Genomic DNA, 14,969 nt, shown 5'->3' with positions numbered 1-14,969 from the left:
ATAATTCAGAGAACTGAGGATTCAATTTATTATAATGTGTGACCATATGATCTAATGTAATGGACAAGTGTAAAATCACTTGCAATTAAGTAAAAACAGATAATGCTGGAAACACCCACTAGGTCAGGCAGTATCCTTGGAACGAGAGCAGATAGTTTCAGGCTGATGATCCATGAATGGATGAACAATTTATTATGATGTATAATGTAATGTATAATAAATTGAATAATGCAGATGGGCTTGCTTTGCACAATTTGTTACAGCAGATGGCCAGGCAATGTGTTATATGTTATGCAGACTATTTTATTTTGATACATGGCCATATAATTAATTTCAGTGGAAGGCCTTGCAATGGAAGCTTGTAGAATATGCTTTAATTGGCAGCTCTATATCTATTACAACATCTAACCATACCATCTATAATGTTGCATGGTGCTGCAATTGACCACAATGTCTGGGCTTTAAATTTGGAAGAATTTTCCTCTACCATGGTTGGTGTGTCCTAGTTCAAGATGAAAACTAATTTGCATCATGTACTCCAATTATTTAAACTGTTAGTTTAGTTGAGTTTAGTTTAGAGATGCTGCGCAGAAACAGGCCCTTTGGCCCACCGAGTCCGCACTGACCAGCGATCCCCGTACATTAGCACTATTCCACACACACTAGGGATAATTTTGCAAATTTACCAAGCCAGTCAACCTACGAACCTGTACGTCTTTGGAGTGTGGGAGGAAACCGGAGCTCCCTGAGAAAACCCATGCAGGTCACGGGGCGAAACGTACAAATCCTGTACAGATAATACCCATATTCACCAAAAATATATTCCCATATGGGGACCGCTGAAAAAATCTACCCAGTGTCTTTCCAACAAGTCTTAGTTTTTTATTCTCTTCAGAGAAAAACAGGGAGGTCCAATGCAGCTCCAGTATGTCTCATTATCATCAGTTAATGCCTTAGATGTCTTGCAACCTTAGAGAACTCAATAGCTTGGCTGCTTTTACATTGTGTTCATGTACATCAGATTGGTTCTAGGTTGTTGCTTTATCACATTTCTCATCATGTGTTGCATCTATCATCGCCAGATAATGTGTAACAGAGAACATGAAGTTATGAGGCACAACATGTTAGGTGTACATATATTTATCCTTTTAACTATCCTTCTTCTGCATTACAGACTTTGAGAAATATGTTCTGCGAAAAAAAACAAGAAATCTGAGAATAATGAGATACTGTGGGAAGTGAAACTAAGATATAACATTTATGGTGAAAAGGAATCAAAATGAGGAATGACAGGCAATATAGGGAGTCAGGCAAAAAGTTAAAAAACAGGTCCTTGTGGGTAATAATCTTTGGATTACTACTGGTTCCTCGTGCTTATGAGGGTATGAATGGGAAGGTGGGATGGATTAATGCATGGCTGAGTTGGTGCATGGGACAGGGATTCAGATTATTGGACCGTGAGGATCTACTCTGTGGCAGCAGTGACCTCTCCAAGAGAGACGAGTTGCACCATGGGGTCTAATATCCTTGCAGGGACATTCGCTAGTGGTACTCAGGAGGGTTTAAACTAGGGGTGGGGAAGCAAAGAGGAAAGTCAGCAAATGGAATGTAGAGGTGATGTCCCAAAGGACGGACAGGCACAAAGAGGCTCAAGAATGGGGTGAGACTGATGGGCTGAAGTATGATCATTTCATCACAAGGAATATTGTCGGTAAGGCAGATGAACTTAGAGCTTGGATCCGTGCTTGGGACTAGGTTGGTTTACTCCTGCACCTATTGTCTATTGTCTATTGTCTATTGTCTATGCTGTTGTGGATATTCTTGGTTACAAGAGGAGTAGTATTGGCAGCTCAACAATGCAGGGTTTCAATGTTTCTGATCTAATAGAGAGGGAGGTAAAAGAGGTGGAGCAATTGCTTTAATAACCATTTAATCGGGATGTGGAAGGAAATCAGATCACCAGCGGAAACTCATGTGGTCACAGCTAGAATGTGTAAACTCCACACAGACAGTATCCAAGGTCAGGATCGAACCGGGGTCTCTAGCACTGAGGCAGCAGCTCTAGCAACTGCACCACTGTGTTTTCCTAACTACTGAAACGGGCCGAGAAATGGCAGATGGAGTTTTGCACTTTGGGAGGTCGAATGTAAGGGGGAAATATATAATGAATGGCAAGACCCTTAACAGCACTAATGCACAAAGGAATTTTGGGATCTAAGTCCATAGCTCCTTAAAGGTAGCAACACAAGCAGAGAGAATGGTAAATAATGCTAGTGGTATGTCTGCGTTCATGAGCCCGGGCATTGAGTATAAGAGTCTGGAAGTCGTGATGCAGCTTTATAGGACTTTAGTTTAGTGTTGCTCACAGTTCTAGTCGCCCCATAGCAGGAATAATGGCACGGCTTGTTAGATGGCATTAGGTATAGGTGAGGTTGGCCAAACTTGGAATTGTTTTCACTAGAGCATGGAGACTGAGGGAGAACTGATAAAAGTGCATAAAATTATGAGTGGCATAAATAATCAGAATCTTTTTCCCAGGGTGGAAATGTCAAAGACTGGCGGGCATAGTTTTAAAGAGAGAAGAGCAATTTTTAAAGGAGATGTGCAGGGCGTGGTGGTGGGTTCCTGGAAGACACTACCAGGGATGGTGGTGGAGGCAGGTACGATAAAGCCATTTAAGAAGCTTTTAGATGGGCGTGTGGATGTGCAGGAAATGGATTGATATGGATCATGTGCAGGCAGATGAGATTAGTTTAGCTTGGCATCATGTATGGCACAGACATGGTGAACTGAAGAGCCTGATCCTGTGCTGTAGAAACTTACAAACTTCTTAAGGGGTTGGACAGGCTAGATGCAGGAAGATTGTTCCCGATGTTGGGGAAGTCCAGAACAAGTGGTCACAGTTTAAGGATAAGGGGGAAATCTTTTAGGACCGAGATGAGGAAAACATTTTTCACACAGAGAGTGGTGAATCTCTGGAATTCTCTGCCGCAGAAGGTAGTTGAAGCCAGTTCATTGGCTATATTTAAGAGGGAGTTAGATGTGGCCCTTGTGGCTAAAGGGATCAGGGGGTATGGAGAGAAGGCAGGTACAGGATACTGAGTTGGATGATCAGCCATGATCATATTGAATGGCGGTGCAGGCTCGAAGGGCCATATAGCCTACTCCTGCACCTATTTTTTTATGTTTCTATGTTTCTATCTGCTATGTGCTATGTGCTAAATAATAGGTGACTTGAATAAAATAGAATAATTACACCATCAGCATAGATTTGCTGAGGGGAAATTATGTTTACCAATTTATAGTATATTTTAGCCAATGGTTAGAGTTGTAGGTAGAAAAATTGACATGATATAGGACTTCCAGAAGACTTTTGATAAGTGTGACAGATCTGACAGTAAACAGTCTGAAGAAGGGTTTCGGCCCAAAATGCTGCCTATCTCCTTCGCTCCATAGATGCTGCTGCACCCGCTGAGTTTCTCCAGCATTTTAGTGTACCTTCGATTTTCCAGCATCAGCAGTTCCTTCTTAAACACTGACAGTAAACTTGAAGCAAATGGTAATAAAGGACCTCTGATGCCATAGAGAAATAATTAATTACTTTAAATAACGGATGTTGAACGTTATTAGTTGTTTTTCAGGAAGGAAGATGGTGAATAGCAGACTGTAGCTCTGCGGGCATTAATGGTGGCCCCTTACATTTTTAAAATATATTAAAGATCTAGATGGGGGCTGCAAGCTGAAGCTTAATGCACAGGAAAGTGAATGGATGCTGTTCCAAAAGGGATGGAGGAGCAGAATAACCAGAGGGTATGGTGCATAGGTCACTGAAAGCGACAAGATAAGTTTAGAAGTTTAATAAATCCATTCACATTTCTGGCAAAGCACAAATTGCTGGAGGAACTCAGCAGGTCAGGCAGTACCTAAGGAGGTCTGAAGAAGGGTTTCGGCCCGAAACGTCGCCTATTTCCTTCGCTCCATAGATGCTGCTGCACCCGCTGAGTTTCCCCAGCAATTTTGTGTACCTTTCTGAGGTCTGAAGAAAGTTCAGTTTCTGTGTAGTTTATTGTTACATGTTCCAAGGTACAGTGAAAGGTCCCGGCCCGTAACATTGCCTATCCATTCCCTCCCCAAATGCTGCCGAGTTCCTCCAGCACATAATGTTTCGCTTAAAATTCCAGCATTTGCAGTCTCTTGTGTTCCCATACAGATTCTGGACTTTATTAATGGAGGCATAGAGGGTAAAATCAGGGAAGTCAAGTTGAATTTAATAAGCCTCAACTAAAATGTTATGTTCAATTCTGGTCACTGTATTATAGGAAAATGACAAGGCTTTAAAGAGGGCCCAGAAAACATTTATCAAAATCATTGATGGAATACAATGACCGGAATAGGTTAGAATAGCTGGGAGAAGAGAAAGCTGAGGGGAAATGATGGACTAAATGAAGAATGTGAGGCACTTCCCATTGATGGAGAAGTGGAGGACAAGAGGTAACAGCTATGCAGTGGCACAGCTGGTAGAGCTGCCAGAGACCTGGGTTCGATCCTGAGTTGGGGGATTGTCTGTGTGGACGTTGCACGTTTGCCCTGTGACCACGTTGTGCATCGGTTTCCTCCCACATCCCAAAGACCTGCAGGTTTGTAAGCTAATTGAATTGTGCAAAATTGCCCCCAATGTGTAGGGAATGGATAAGAAAGTGGGATAACATAGAAACAGTGAGAACGGATGATCGATGGGCAGAGTGGACTTGGTGGGCCAAAGGGCCTGTTTCCATGCTGTGTCTCTAAACTAAACTAAACTCAACTAAATAGTAGAATAAAAGGTAAAGAGACAAGATTGACACAGGAACTGCTGTGGTTGAGACCTGGACAGAGAAAATAGGCCAAATTGCCCCCTTTTCATGTTGTAATCATCCTGGGATTTCAGGAAGAAAAGAATTGAAAAACAGGGAAATTATGTCAAACATAGAGAATCTAGGTTCACAAATTCACAAGTTACAGGAGTAGAATTAGGTCATTTGTCCATCGAGTCTATGTCATTCAATCATGGCTGATCTCTGCCTCCTAATCCCATTTTCCTGCCTTCTCCCCATAACCTTGACACCCGCTCTAATCAAGAATTTGTCTATCTCTGCCTTAAATATTTCCACTGATTTGGCCTCCAAAGCCATCTGTGGCAATAGGTTCCACAGTGAATTACCCTCTGACTAAAGAAGTTCCTCCTCACTTCCTTTCTAAAAGAGTGCCCTTTAATTCTGAGGCTATGACCTCTGGTCCTAGACTTTCCCACCAGTGGAAACATCCTTTCCACATCCACTCTGTCTATGCCTTTCATTATTCTGTGAGTTTCAATGAGGTCCCCCCTCAACCTTCTAAGCTCCAGCGAGTAGAGGCCCAGTGCTGTCAAATGCTCATCATATGCTAACCCACTCATTCCTGGAATCATTCTCACATTCTGTCATGTTGTGGAGACAGAGGAAAATGTGTTCCCTGCATCAAAGGCATTTACACTTCAAACTACCTGGTGAAAGCAGCCAACGTAATTACGGACCTTTTTTACCCTGGTCCTACCCCCTCCCATTGGGCAGAAGATACAAGAGCTTGAAAGTATATACCACCGGATTCAGGAACAACTTCTTACGAACTGCTAACAGACTACTGAATGATCCTCCCATAAACTAGGATGTAGTCCTCATGTGCCAACCTATTTCATTGTGGACCTTGCACTTTTTTTAATTTGCGCGCTCTGTGTGTAACTGTAACAGGATAATGCTGCAACATTATATTCTGCACTCTATGCATTACCTGTTAGAAACATAGAAAACATAGAAAATAGGTGCAGGAGTAGGCCATTCGGCCCTTCGAGCCTGCACCGCCATTCAATATGATCATGGCTGATCATCCAACTCAGTATCCTGTACCTGCCTTCTCTCCATACCCCCTGATCCCTTTAGCCACAAGGGCCACATCTAACTCCCTCTTAAATACAGCCAATGAACTGGCTTCAAATACAAGTGCATGGCTTGATTGTCCTCATGTATAGCATCATTTGACTGAATTTGACTGAAACAAATACTTTCACTTTATCATGGAAACACATAACTATAATAATAAACCAATACCAACATTGCCACCTTGTCGTGATGGAAAAGCTGAGAGCGATGCCGTTTGGAGCTATGCTCCTGGTAGAGCCACCCATGGTGGTAAGGTCGAGGGGGAGGACTGTGACAAAGAGCAATCCAACCATGACCTCAATTGTGGAGCAAGCGGAGGATGATGGCTGACCTTAGTGGGGCGTCACAATGGCTGGGAAGGCGGATGAAGGCTGCAGCAGCAAAGGGTCTCCAGTCATCTTGGACTCCATGCCACTGGATCCTGACCCAGATCTGTCAAGGACCGTGGGGTGGCTGTCTGTGCACCTGTCTCCCCACGTTAAACAAAGTCACGCACAGACGTACTCTAACCCTGGAGACATCCATGGTCAGCCATGAGTGAGGGGGGGGGGGGGGGGGGGGGGGGGGGAGCCTAAGAACCAACATTAAAAAAAGATTTATGAAAATAATACCAGAAATGATAGATCATGACCATGGGGAAAGGTTGGATCGGCTGATGTTTATATCGCTAGAAAGAAATTGAGGAGTGATTTGATAAAGGTTTTTAAATTTATGAAGTGTTTTGAGAAAATAGACATAAGTTTTCACGTGAAGAACAATACAAAATTGTGTCCACCGTTAATATGAAAGTGACTAATAAATCCCATTCAAGATTCAAAAGACATTTCTTTACACAGAGAGACATGATTTTATGTGACTAGCTTCAATGCGGAATAATTGTGAACACTAAAACTGCAAGCTGGGTAGGTAAATTGATATAAGAGAAATGGAATAACGTGATATGCAGATTGGGTTGGATATAAAGAAAGATGGTTCGGGGCTAGGGTGGAGTATTGAAATCAGCCTAGATCTGGCAGGTTGAATGGCTGTAAATTGTGCATCAACCCTTTCAAACAGTTCCAGCAAGTGGAGACATGAAAACTATTTCTGAGTTGACATAAATAGGATCCTTGCCTTTGCTTACTGTGAGTGCCCCTCATCGCTCATATTCCACTACTGCATGATTTATAAGAGCTTGTAAAACCTTTCACAATACAGGTCTCACTGCGCCATGCATGGAAGGCGTGTTCATATTACAACTTGCCAGGCTGTTCGTTAGTCTACAAATATTTTCACACCATGCTCCAGGGAAAAGTTTGAGGAATATGAGCAATTACACCATGGATCTCTGATGGCAAAGAACAAACTTGCAATGATATAGCAGGTCTCACAACAGCAGGGCTTTTCAAAGTGCTTCACAGACCTTTAGGAATTCATAACTTCATAAATCATATAGCGGAATTAGGCCATTCGGCCCCAATTAGAAATGTAGAAATGTTGAAACATAGAAACTAGGTGCAGGAGGAGGCCATTCGGCCCTTCGAGCCAGCACCACCATTCTAAGACTGAGGTCCCTGGTTTTGGACTCGCCCAACATTGGGAACATTTTACCTGCATCCAGCTTGTCCAGTCCTTTTATAATTTTATGTTTCTATAAGGTTTTCCCCTCATCCTTCTAAACTCCAGTGAATACAAGCCTAGTCTTTTCAATCTTTCCTCATATGACAGTCCCGCCATCCCAGGGATCAATCTCGTGAACCTACGCTGCACTGTACACAATACTCCAGATGTGGTCTCACCAGAGCCCTATACAACTGCAGAAGAAATTATGGCTGATCTATCTTTCCCTCACAACCCTATTCCCCTGCCTTCTCCCCGTAACCTTTGATACCCTTGCAGCCTCCACAGCATTCTGTGGCAATGAATTCCACAGATTCACCAACCTCTGGCTAAAGAAATTCCTCCTCATCTCCTTTCTAAAGGTACGTCCTTTCATTCTGAGGCTGTGCCCTCTGGTCCTAGACTCTCCCAATAATGGAAACATCCTCTCCACACACACTCTATTCAAGCCTTTCATTATTTGGTAAATTTCAATGAGATCCCCCCCACATTATTCTGAACTCCAGCAGGCACAGGCCTAGAGCCTTAAAACACTCATCATACGTTAAGCCAATCATTCCCAGGATCATTCTCATAATCCTCCTCTGGACCCTCTCCAATGCCAGCACATCCCTCCTCAGATATGGTGCCCAGAACTGCTCAGAATACTCCAAATACGGTGTGACCAGGGTTCTATATACCCTTAGCATTAAATCCCTGCTTCTATATTCTAGTCCTCTCAAAATGAATGCTAACTTAGTACCGATTCAACCTGCAAATTAACCTTTTATTGAATCCTGCACCAGCACTCCCAAGTCCCTTTGCATCTCTGATTGTTTTAGACATCTCCCCATTTAAAAAGTAGTCTACTCCTTTATTCCCATTATCGAAGTGCATAAACGCATACTTTGCTAAGCTGTATTCCACCTGCCACTCTCCTAACCTGTCCAAGTCCTTCTGCAGATTCCCTGCTTCCTCAACATTATTTTGCTCCTCTATCTATCTTCATATCATCCGCAAACTTGGCCACAAAGTGATCAATTCCATCATCCAAATCATTAATATACAACATGAATCGTAGAGGACTCAACACCGACTCCTGCGACCAGCCAGAGAAAGCTCCCTTTATTCCCACTCTTGGCTTTCTGCCACTCTGCCAATCTTCCATCCATGTTAGTATCTTCCCTCTAATACAATGGGATCTCATCTTGTTTAGCAGCTTTACATGTGCTACCTTAGCAACCACCTTCTGAAAATCCAAGGATTCCTGAAATAATTCCAATAGATTTGTCAGGCAAGATCTCCCTTTAACAAAACCAGGCTGACTTTGGCCTATTTTATCCTGTGCTTCAAATACTTCGAAACCTCACCTTTCATGATGCTCTCTAAAATCTAAATCCAGCCTAAAGCCAGGCTAACCGGCCTATAATTTCCATTCTTTTGCCTCTCTCCCTTCTTAAACAGTGGAGTTACATTTGCAATTTTCCTGTCATCTGGGACTACCCCGGACTCTAGTGATTGTTGAAAGATCACCACAAATGCCTCTACAATCTCTAAACCTACTTCTTTGAGAACGCTTGAGTATAGTCCATCTGGTCCAGGTGACTTATTTACCTTCAGACCTTCCAACTTCCCAAGTACCTTCCCCTTAGTAATAGGCACTCGACTAACTTCCACTCTCTTGAATTTCCTGTACGTTCCTGGTGTCTTCCGCTGTGAAGACTGACGGACAAAATGTATTCAATTCACCAACTATTTCTTTACTACTTCTCCAGTGTCATTTTCCAGTGGTCCAATGTCCACTCTTGCCTCTCTTTTATTATCTATATATCTGAAGGTACCTCTGGTATCCTCCTTTATATTATCAGCTAACTTATCTTCATATTTCTTCTTTTCTGCCCTGTCTTTTTAGTTGACTTTTAAGCTTCCCAATCCTCTAGTTTCCTGTCAAAATTTGCAACAATATATGCCTTCTCTTTTACTTTTATGATATCTTTGACTTTCTTTGTCAGCCACGGTTGCCTTATTCTCCCTTTAGAATCTTTCTTCCTCCAGGGATGAAAATACCCGATATCTTCCGAAACTCTCAGAAACCCCTGCCATTGCTACCCCATGTCATTCCTGCTAGGGTCCCTTTCCAATCAACTTTAGCTAGTTCCTCCTTCATGCCTCTCTAGTTACTCTTACCAAACAATAATAGCTGCACATCTGATTTCACCTTCTGCTTCTCAAACTACAAGTTTAATTTTATATTATGGTTACTGCCGCCTCGGAGTTTCTTTACCTTAACCACCCTAATCAAATCCTGAATTGCCTTTTTCCTACAATGCTCGACCACAAGCTGCTCTAAGAAGCCATCTTGTAGGCATTCTACACATTCCTTCCCTTGGGATCCAGTACCAACTTGTTTTTCACAGTCTACCTGCATATCAAAATTCCCCATGATCTCGGTAACATTGCATTACTGACATGCCGATTGGATCTTCTGATGAAGTGTTTTGACAGTTTTTATGTGGGCAAATATGCAGCCAACATGTACGCTGCAAAAATCACACAAACACCAGGAATTATCTGTTTGTTAGGGACACAAAGTGCTGGAGTAACTCAGCGGGTGAGGCAGCATCCCTGGAGAACATGGATTTGTGACATTTTGGGTCGAGATCCTTCTTCTGGCTTTTTGTAATCCAGCATCTGCAGTTCCATGTTTCTACAAATATCTAAGTTGTTGCTAAAAAATACCCCAGGAGAAACATCTGTTTATCTTCAAGATTTATAAGGGAATCACTTAACTAAATGACTTCATCCAAAAGCCACCACTTCCAATAGTGTAGCATTTAAATATTCAGGCTACAATATGTGATGATACTGCAGTAAAGACAAGTGGTCTACAAGCTGAGCCGAAGGGGCTCGACCCAGAACGTCACCCATTCCTTCTCTCCAGAGATGCTGCCTGTCCCGCTGAATTACTCCAGCATTTTGTGTCTACCAAGTGTGAAACCTGGGTGTGAACTGAATGGGGAAGCATAGTGTGATGGAAGCTATTTCAGGAAGTGTTAAAGTATTTGTAACTAATTCTACACCAGATAGAAGTATATAAAATTCTACGAGGCACAGATAGGTTAGATTGTCAGAACCGAGTTCTCTATTTCGAAATGTCAATGACTAGAGGGTATGGCTTTAAGATTAGAGAGGAAAATTTAAACAAAATGGGCAGGACAGGTGTTTTTACACAGAAAGTGGTGGGTGCAAGATATGCACTGTCAGGAGTGGTGAAGGAAGCAGATACAATAGTGGTGTTGACATTTTTAGCTATGCACATGGATATGCAGGAATTGAGAGGATATTGATTATGTGCAGGCAGAGGAGATTGGGTCATAGAAACATAGAACATAGGTGCAGGAGGAAGCCATTTGGGCCTTCGAGCCAGCACCGCCATTCATTGTGATCATGGCTGATCATCCACAATCAATAACCCGTGCCTGCCTCTCCCCATTTCCCTGGATTCTACTAACCCTTAGAGCTCTATCTAACGCTCTTTTAAATTAATCCAGTGAGTTGGCCTCCACTGCCTTCTGTGGCAGAGAATTCCACAAATTCACGATTCTCTGGGTGAAAAGGTTATTTCCCATCTCAGTTTTAAATGGCCTCCCCTTTATTCTTAGACTGTGGCCCCTGGTTCTGGACTCGCCCAACATTGGGAGCATTTTTCCTGCATCTAGCTTGGCCAGTCCTTTTATAATTTTATATGTTTCTATAAGATCCCCCTTCATGCATCTAAATCCCGGTGAATACAAGCCTAGTCTTTCCAATCTTTCCTCATATGACAGTCCCGCCATCCCGGGGATTAACCTCCTGAACCTACGCTGCACTACCTCAATAGCAAGGATGTCCTTCCTCAAATTAGGAGACTAAAACTGCACACAATACTCCCGGTACTCTAGGGACGAAGGGCCTATTTTGTGCTGAACTTTTCCATGTGTGTTCTATGTTCTAGTTCCATGGATTGCCATGCCTCCTCGCAACACACATAATGTTGCAGGCAATTATGTCATCTTCAGCTGTGAAGTGTCAGCTAATCCCATGGCCCTGGTGGAATGGAGGAAGAAAGGGAATGAAAACTTCCTGCCTGGAGATGATGCACATATCTCTGTTCAGGTGAAGACTCTACTCTGCAAATCGGGAAGGGTGCTTCAGTACACATTCCCGCAGGATGAATAAAATAAATAGATTTAAATTAATTTCTTAATCGACATGTCAAAATTTATTTCAAATGATTAAAGTTCTTGAAACACCAAAAGATGAATTGGTGGAACCTTAACAACCGATCAATCTGGCCCTCAATTCCATTGATTCACCTTTACCCTATAATAATTATCACTATGAATTATGAAATGTTCAATTGATTTCTGACATTTACAGCTGTTGGGGAAAATATATTCTGTTCTAATAATGCTAGATGTAGGATAAGTGTTAGTTAAGAGCCTGGGCGACATCTTCTGCTCTTCATCAAATTCTGCTATAAGATCTCTTAAATCCAACCAAAAGCCTAATTTAGTCTAAAATATAATTGGGAAGACAACTCCTGCAGTAATTTCAGCATCCCCTCATTGTTCCAATTAGAGTAGTGGCTTGAATTATGTAGTTACGTTTGAACAATGGTGCTTGAATACATGATGGAATCATAGTCATACAGTATGAAAACAGTCCCTTCATGACCACCAACATGCCCCATTTACACGTCCCACCTGTTTACATATGACCTGGGTAGGGTCCTGGGGCAGGGAATGAGAGTGAGGAGGAGGAGGATGGGGGAAATGAGGGAGGTGGGGTGGGGAGTGGGGTGGTAGAGGGAGATGGGGAGGGGTGTGGAGGATTGAGATGGGGAGGGGCGGAAGAGGGAGATGCCCCCTTCCTATCTACCCTCACTCCCACCCTCTCTATCCCATCCCTCTCTACCCCCTCCCTCTCTACCCTCCCTCCCCCACTATACCCCTCCCTCTCCCTTTACCCCCATCCCTCCCTCTCTCTACCCCCTCCCTCTCTGCCCCTCTCCATCTCTACCTCCCTCTCGCTCGCTCTACCCTCCCTCTCTACAACCCCCCCCCTCCCTCTCCCTCTCTCCCCCTCCCTCTCTACCCATTCACTCTCCCTCTCTACCCTCATCCCCCTCCCTCTCTGCCTCCCCCCCTCTCTGCCCCCCTCCCTCTCTGCCCCCCTCCCTCTCTACCCCCCATCCCTCTCTACCCCCATCCCTCTCTTGGGATTGAAGAGGGTGAAGAGGAGGAGTAGGGAGTGCTGGGGATGAGGAGAAATGAGCCGTCCCGAAACAGTTGGGGGCTATGCGTGAGTGATGCAATATTGCGATGGGGGAAGGGCTTGCATTGGGGAACGGGTGAGTGGTGGAATCTTGCGTTGGGGGATCAGACCCAAAAGGTCTGCACTTGGTCTAGTATACTTCTAGACCTATCCTATCAATGTACATGTGCAAATGTTTTTTAGTTTTCTATTAAATTAAGTTTCCATTAAATCTTTCCCCCTCATCTTAAATCTATGTCCTCTGGTTCTTGATTCCCCTACTCTGGGTAAAAGACCATTTACCCAGTGTGCATTTATTTACCCTATCTATTCTTCTCATGATCTTATATACCTTTATAGATTACCCCTCATTCTCCTGTGCTCCAAGGAATAAATTCCTAGCCTGCACTCCCGACGGCTCACACTGTCTGGAGCGCTAGTATAGGTATTGTGGGCGGAAGGGTCTGGTTTCCAGATGGCTAGTATGGACATTGTGGGCCAAATGGATTATTGGGGTGAGAGCTCAGTCACTCAAGCCTGATGTGCTGGCAGCTCACTCATGGCTGGTGGGTGAGCAGTTGACTCACGGCTATTCCTTGAAATTCCATTTCAAGCAGGGTGCAAGGCCACCAAATTCAATTGCAGTTTCATACCACTTCAAGCAGGGTGCAAGGCCACCAAATTCAGACGCAGTTTCCTACCACTTCAAGCAGGGTGCAAGGCCACTGAATTCAAGTGCAGTTTCATGCCACTTCAAGCAGGGTTCAAGGCCACCAAATACTAGTGCTGGTTATGCCATTTCAAGCAGGGTGGAAGGCCATCAAATTCAAGTGCAGTTTCACACCATTTAAAGCAGGGTGCAAGGCCACCAAATTCAAGTGCAGTTTCATACCATTTCATGCAGAGTGCAAGGCCATCGAATTCAAGTGCAGTTTCACACCATTTCATGCAGGGTGCAAGGCCACCACATTCAAATGCAGTTTCATACCATTGCAAGCAGGGTGAAACCACCATAAAACCACCATAAAACCCACACAAAACACCACATAAACACCACACTCACAGTTCAGTAGACATCCAGTGTGTTCAGTTGATTCATAGCTCAGACAGAGTCGTGACCTCTCCTTCCCCCATCTTGCAGAGACTGAGCCACACCGACACTTCCGGGTTTTATAATCCCTCCCCCTCCCACCGGAAGGGGCGTGGCCTTCATGGCGTGATTGACAGGAGAGAGATTCTCAACATTTATTTAAACACTAATAACACTTGTATTTTATATTGATGGGAAGAATGAGTAAGATGGCCAAAAATCATAGCCGTAAGTGGTGGCGTTTTATCTAAAATCAATATACAGTGTAAACAGGAATTTGTCCAGTTACCACCACCAACAACCATTTGCAGTGCAGCATTTCAAAGCAGTTGCCGCCACCAACAACCATTTGCAGTGCAGCATTTCAAAGCAGTTCCCACCACCACCATCCATTTGCAGTGCAGCATTTCAAAGCAGTACCGTCACCAACAACCATGTGCAGTGCAGCATTTCAAAGCAGTTACCACGACCTCCATCAACCATTTGCTGTGCAGCATTTCAAAGCAGTTAACACCACCAACAACCATTTGCAGTGCAGCATTTCAAAGCAACCACATTAAGGGCACTCACAGTTGAGTAGACATGTGTTCAGTGTTATTCACAGCTCAGAGATACGTGACCCTCTCGCTTCCTCCATCTTGCAGAGAATGTGAGGCACAACACTTCCGGATTTTATAGTCCCTCCCCCCTCCCACCAGCAGGGGCAGCAGAGAGAATGTCAACATTTTTAAAACATTAATAACTCTTTTATTTTTCATCTATGGGAACAATCGTCTTGTTCTGCACAGTAACAAGACGATTAGTAATATAGATAATTGTGTACCTTCATCAGCATTCGTAACCTCCTCCACTACGGAAAAATAGGCCTAGCCTCTCCAGTCTCTCCTCTCAACTGAAACACTCCATACTGGACAACATTCTGGTGAATCTCCTTCACCACTTGTCATAGTCATAGTGATACAGCGTGGAAACAGGTCCTTTGCCCACAATGACCAACATGTCCCAGCTACACCAGTCCCACCTGCCCGCATTTGGTCCATATACTTCCAAAC

At 43.6% G+C, this 14,969-nt stretch overlaps 1 protein-coding gene across 1 annotated transcript in view; it reads left to right on the top strand.

The window, feature by feature from the left end:
- LOC116978691 (kazal-type serine protease inhibitor domain-containing protein 1-like) overlaps nucleotides 1-14,969 on the top strand; it is a 68,744-nt gene that overhangs the window by 35,408 nt on the left and 18,367 nt on the right. Inside the window, exon 2 of the mRNA XM_033030011.1 lies at nucleotides 11,527-11,687. Coding sequence (XP_032885902.1) covers nucleotides 11,527-11,687 — 161 coding nt within the window. The remainder of the gene's footprint in view (nucleotides 1-11,526; nucleotides 11,688-14,969) is intronic.

The sequence above is a fragment of the Amblyraja radiata genome, chromosome 11 (assembly GCF_010909765.2).
Source record: "Amblyraja radiata isolate CabotCenter1 chromosome 11, sAmbRad1.1.pri, whole genome shotgun sequence".
Lineage (NCBI taxonomy): Eukaryota > Metazoa > Chordata > Chondrichthyes > Rajiformes > Rajidae > Amblyraja > Amblyraja radiata.
This window is presented reverse-complemented; position numbering and strand designations above follow the sequence as displayed.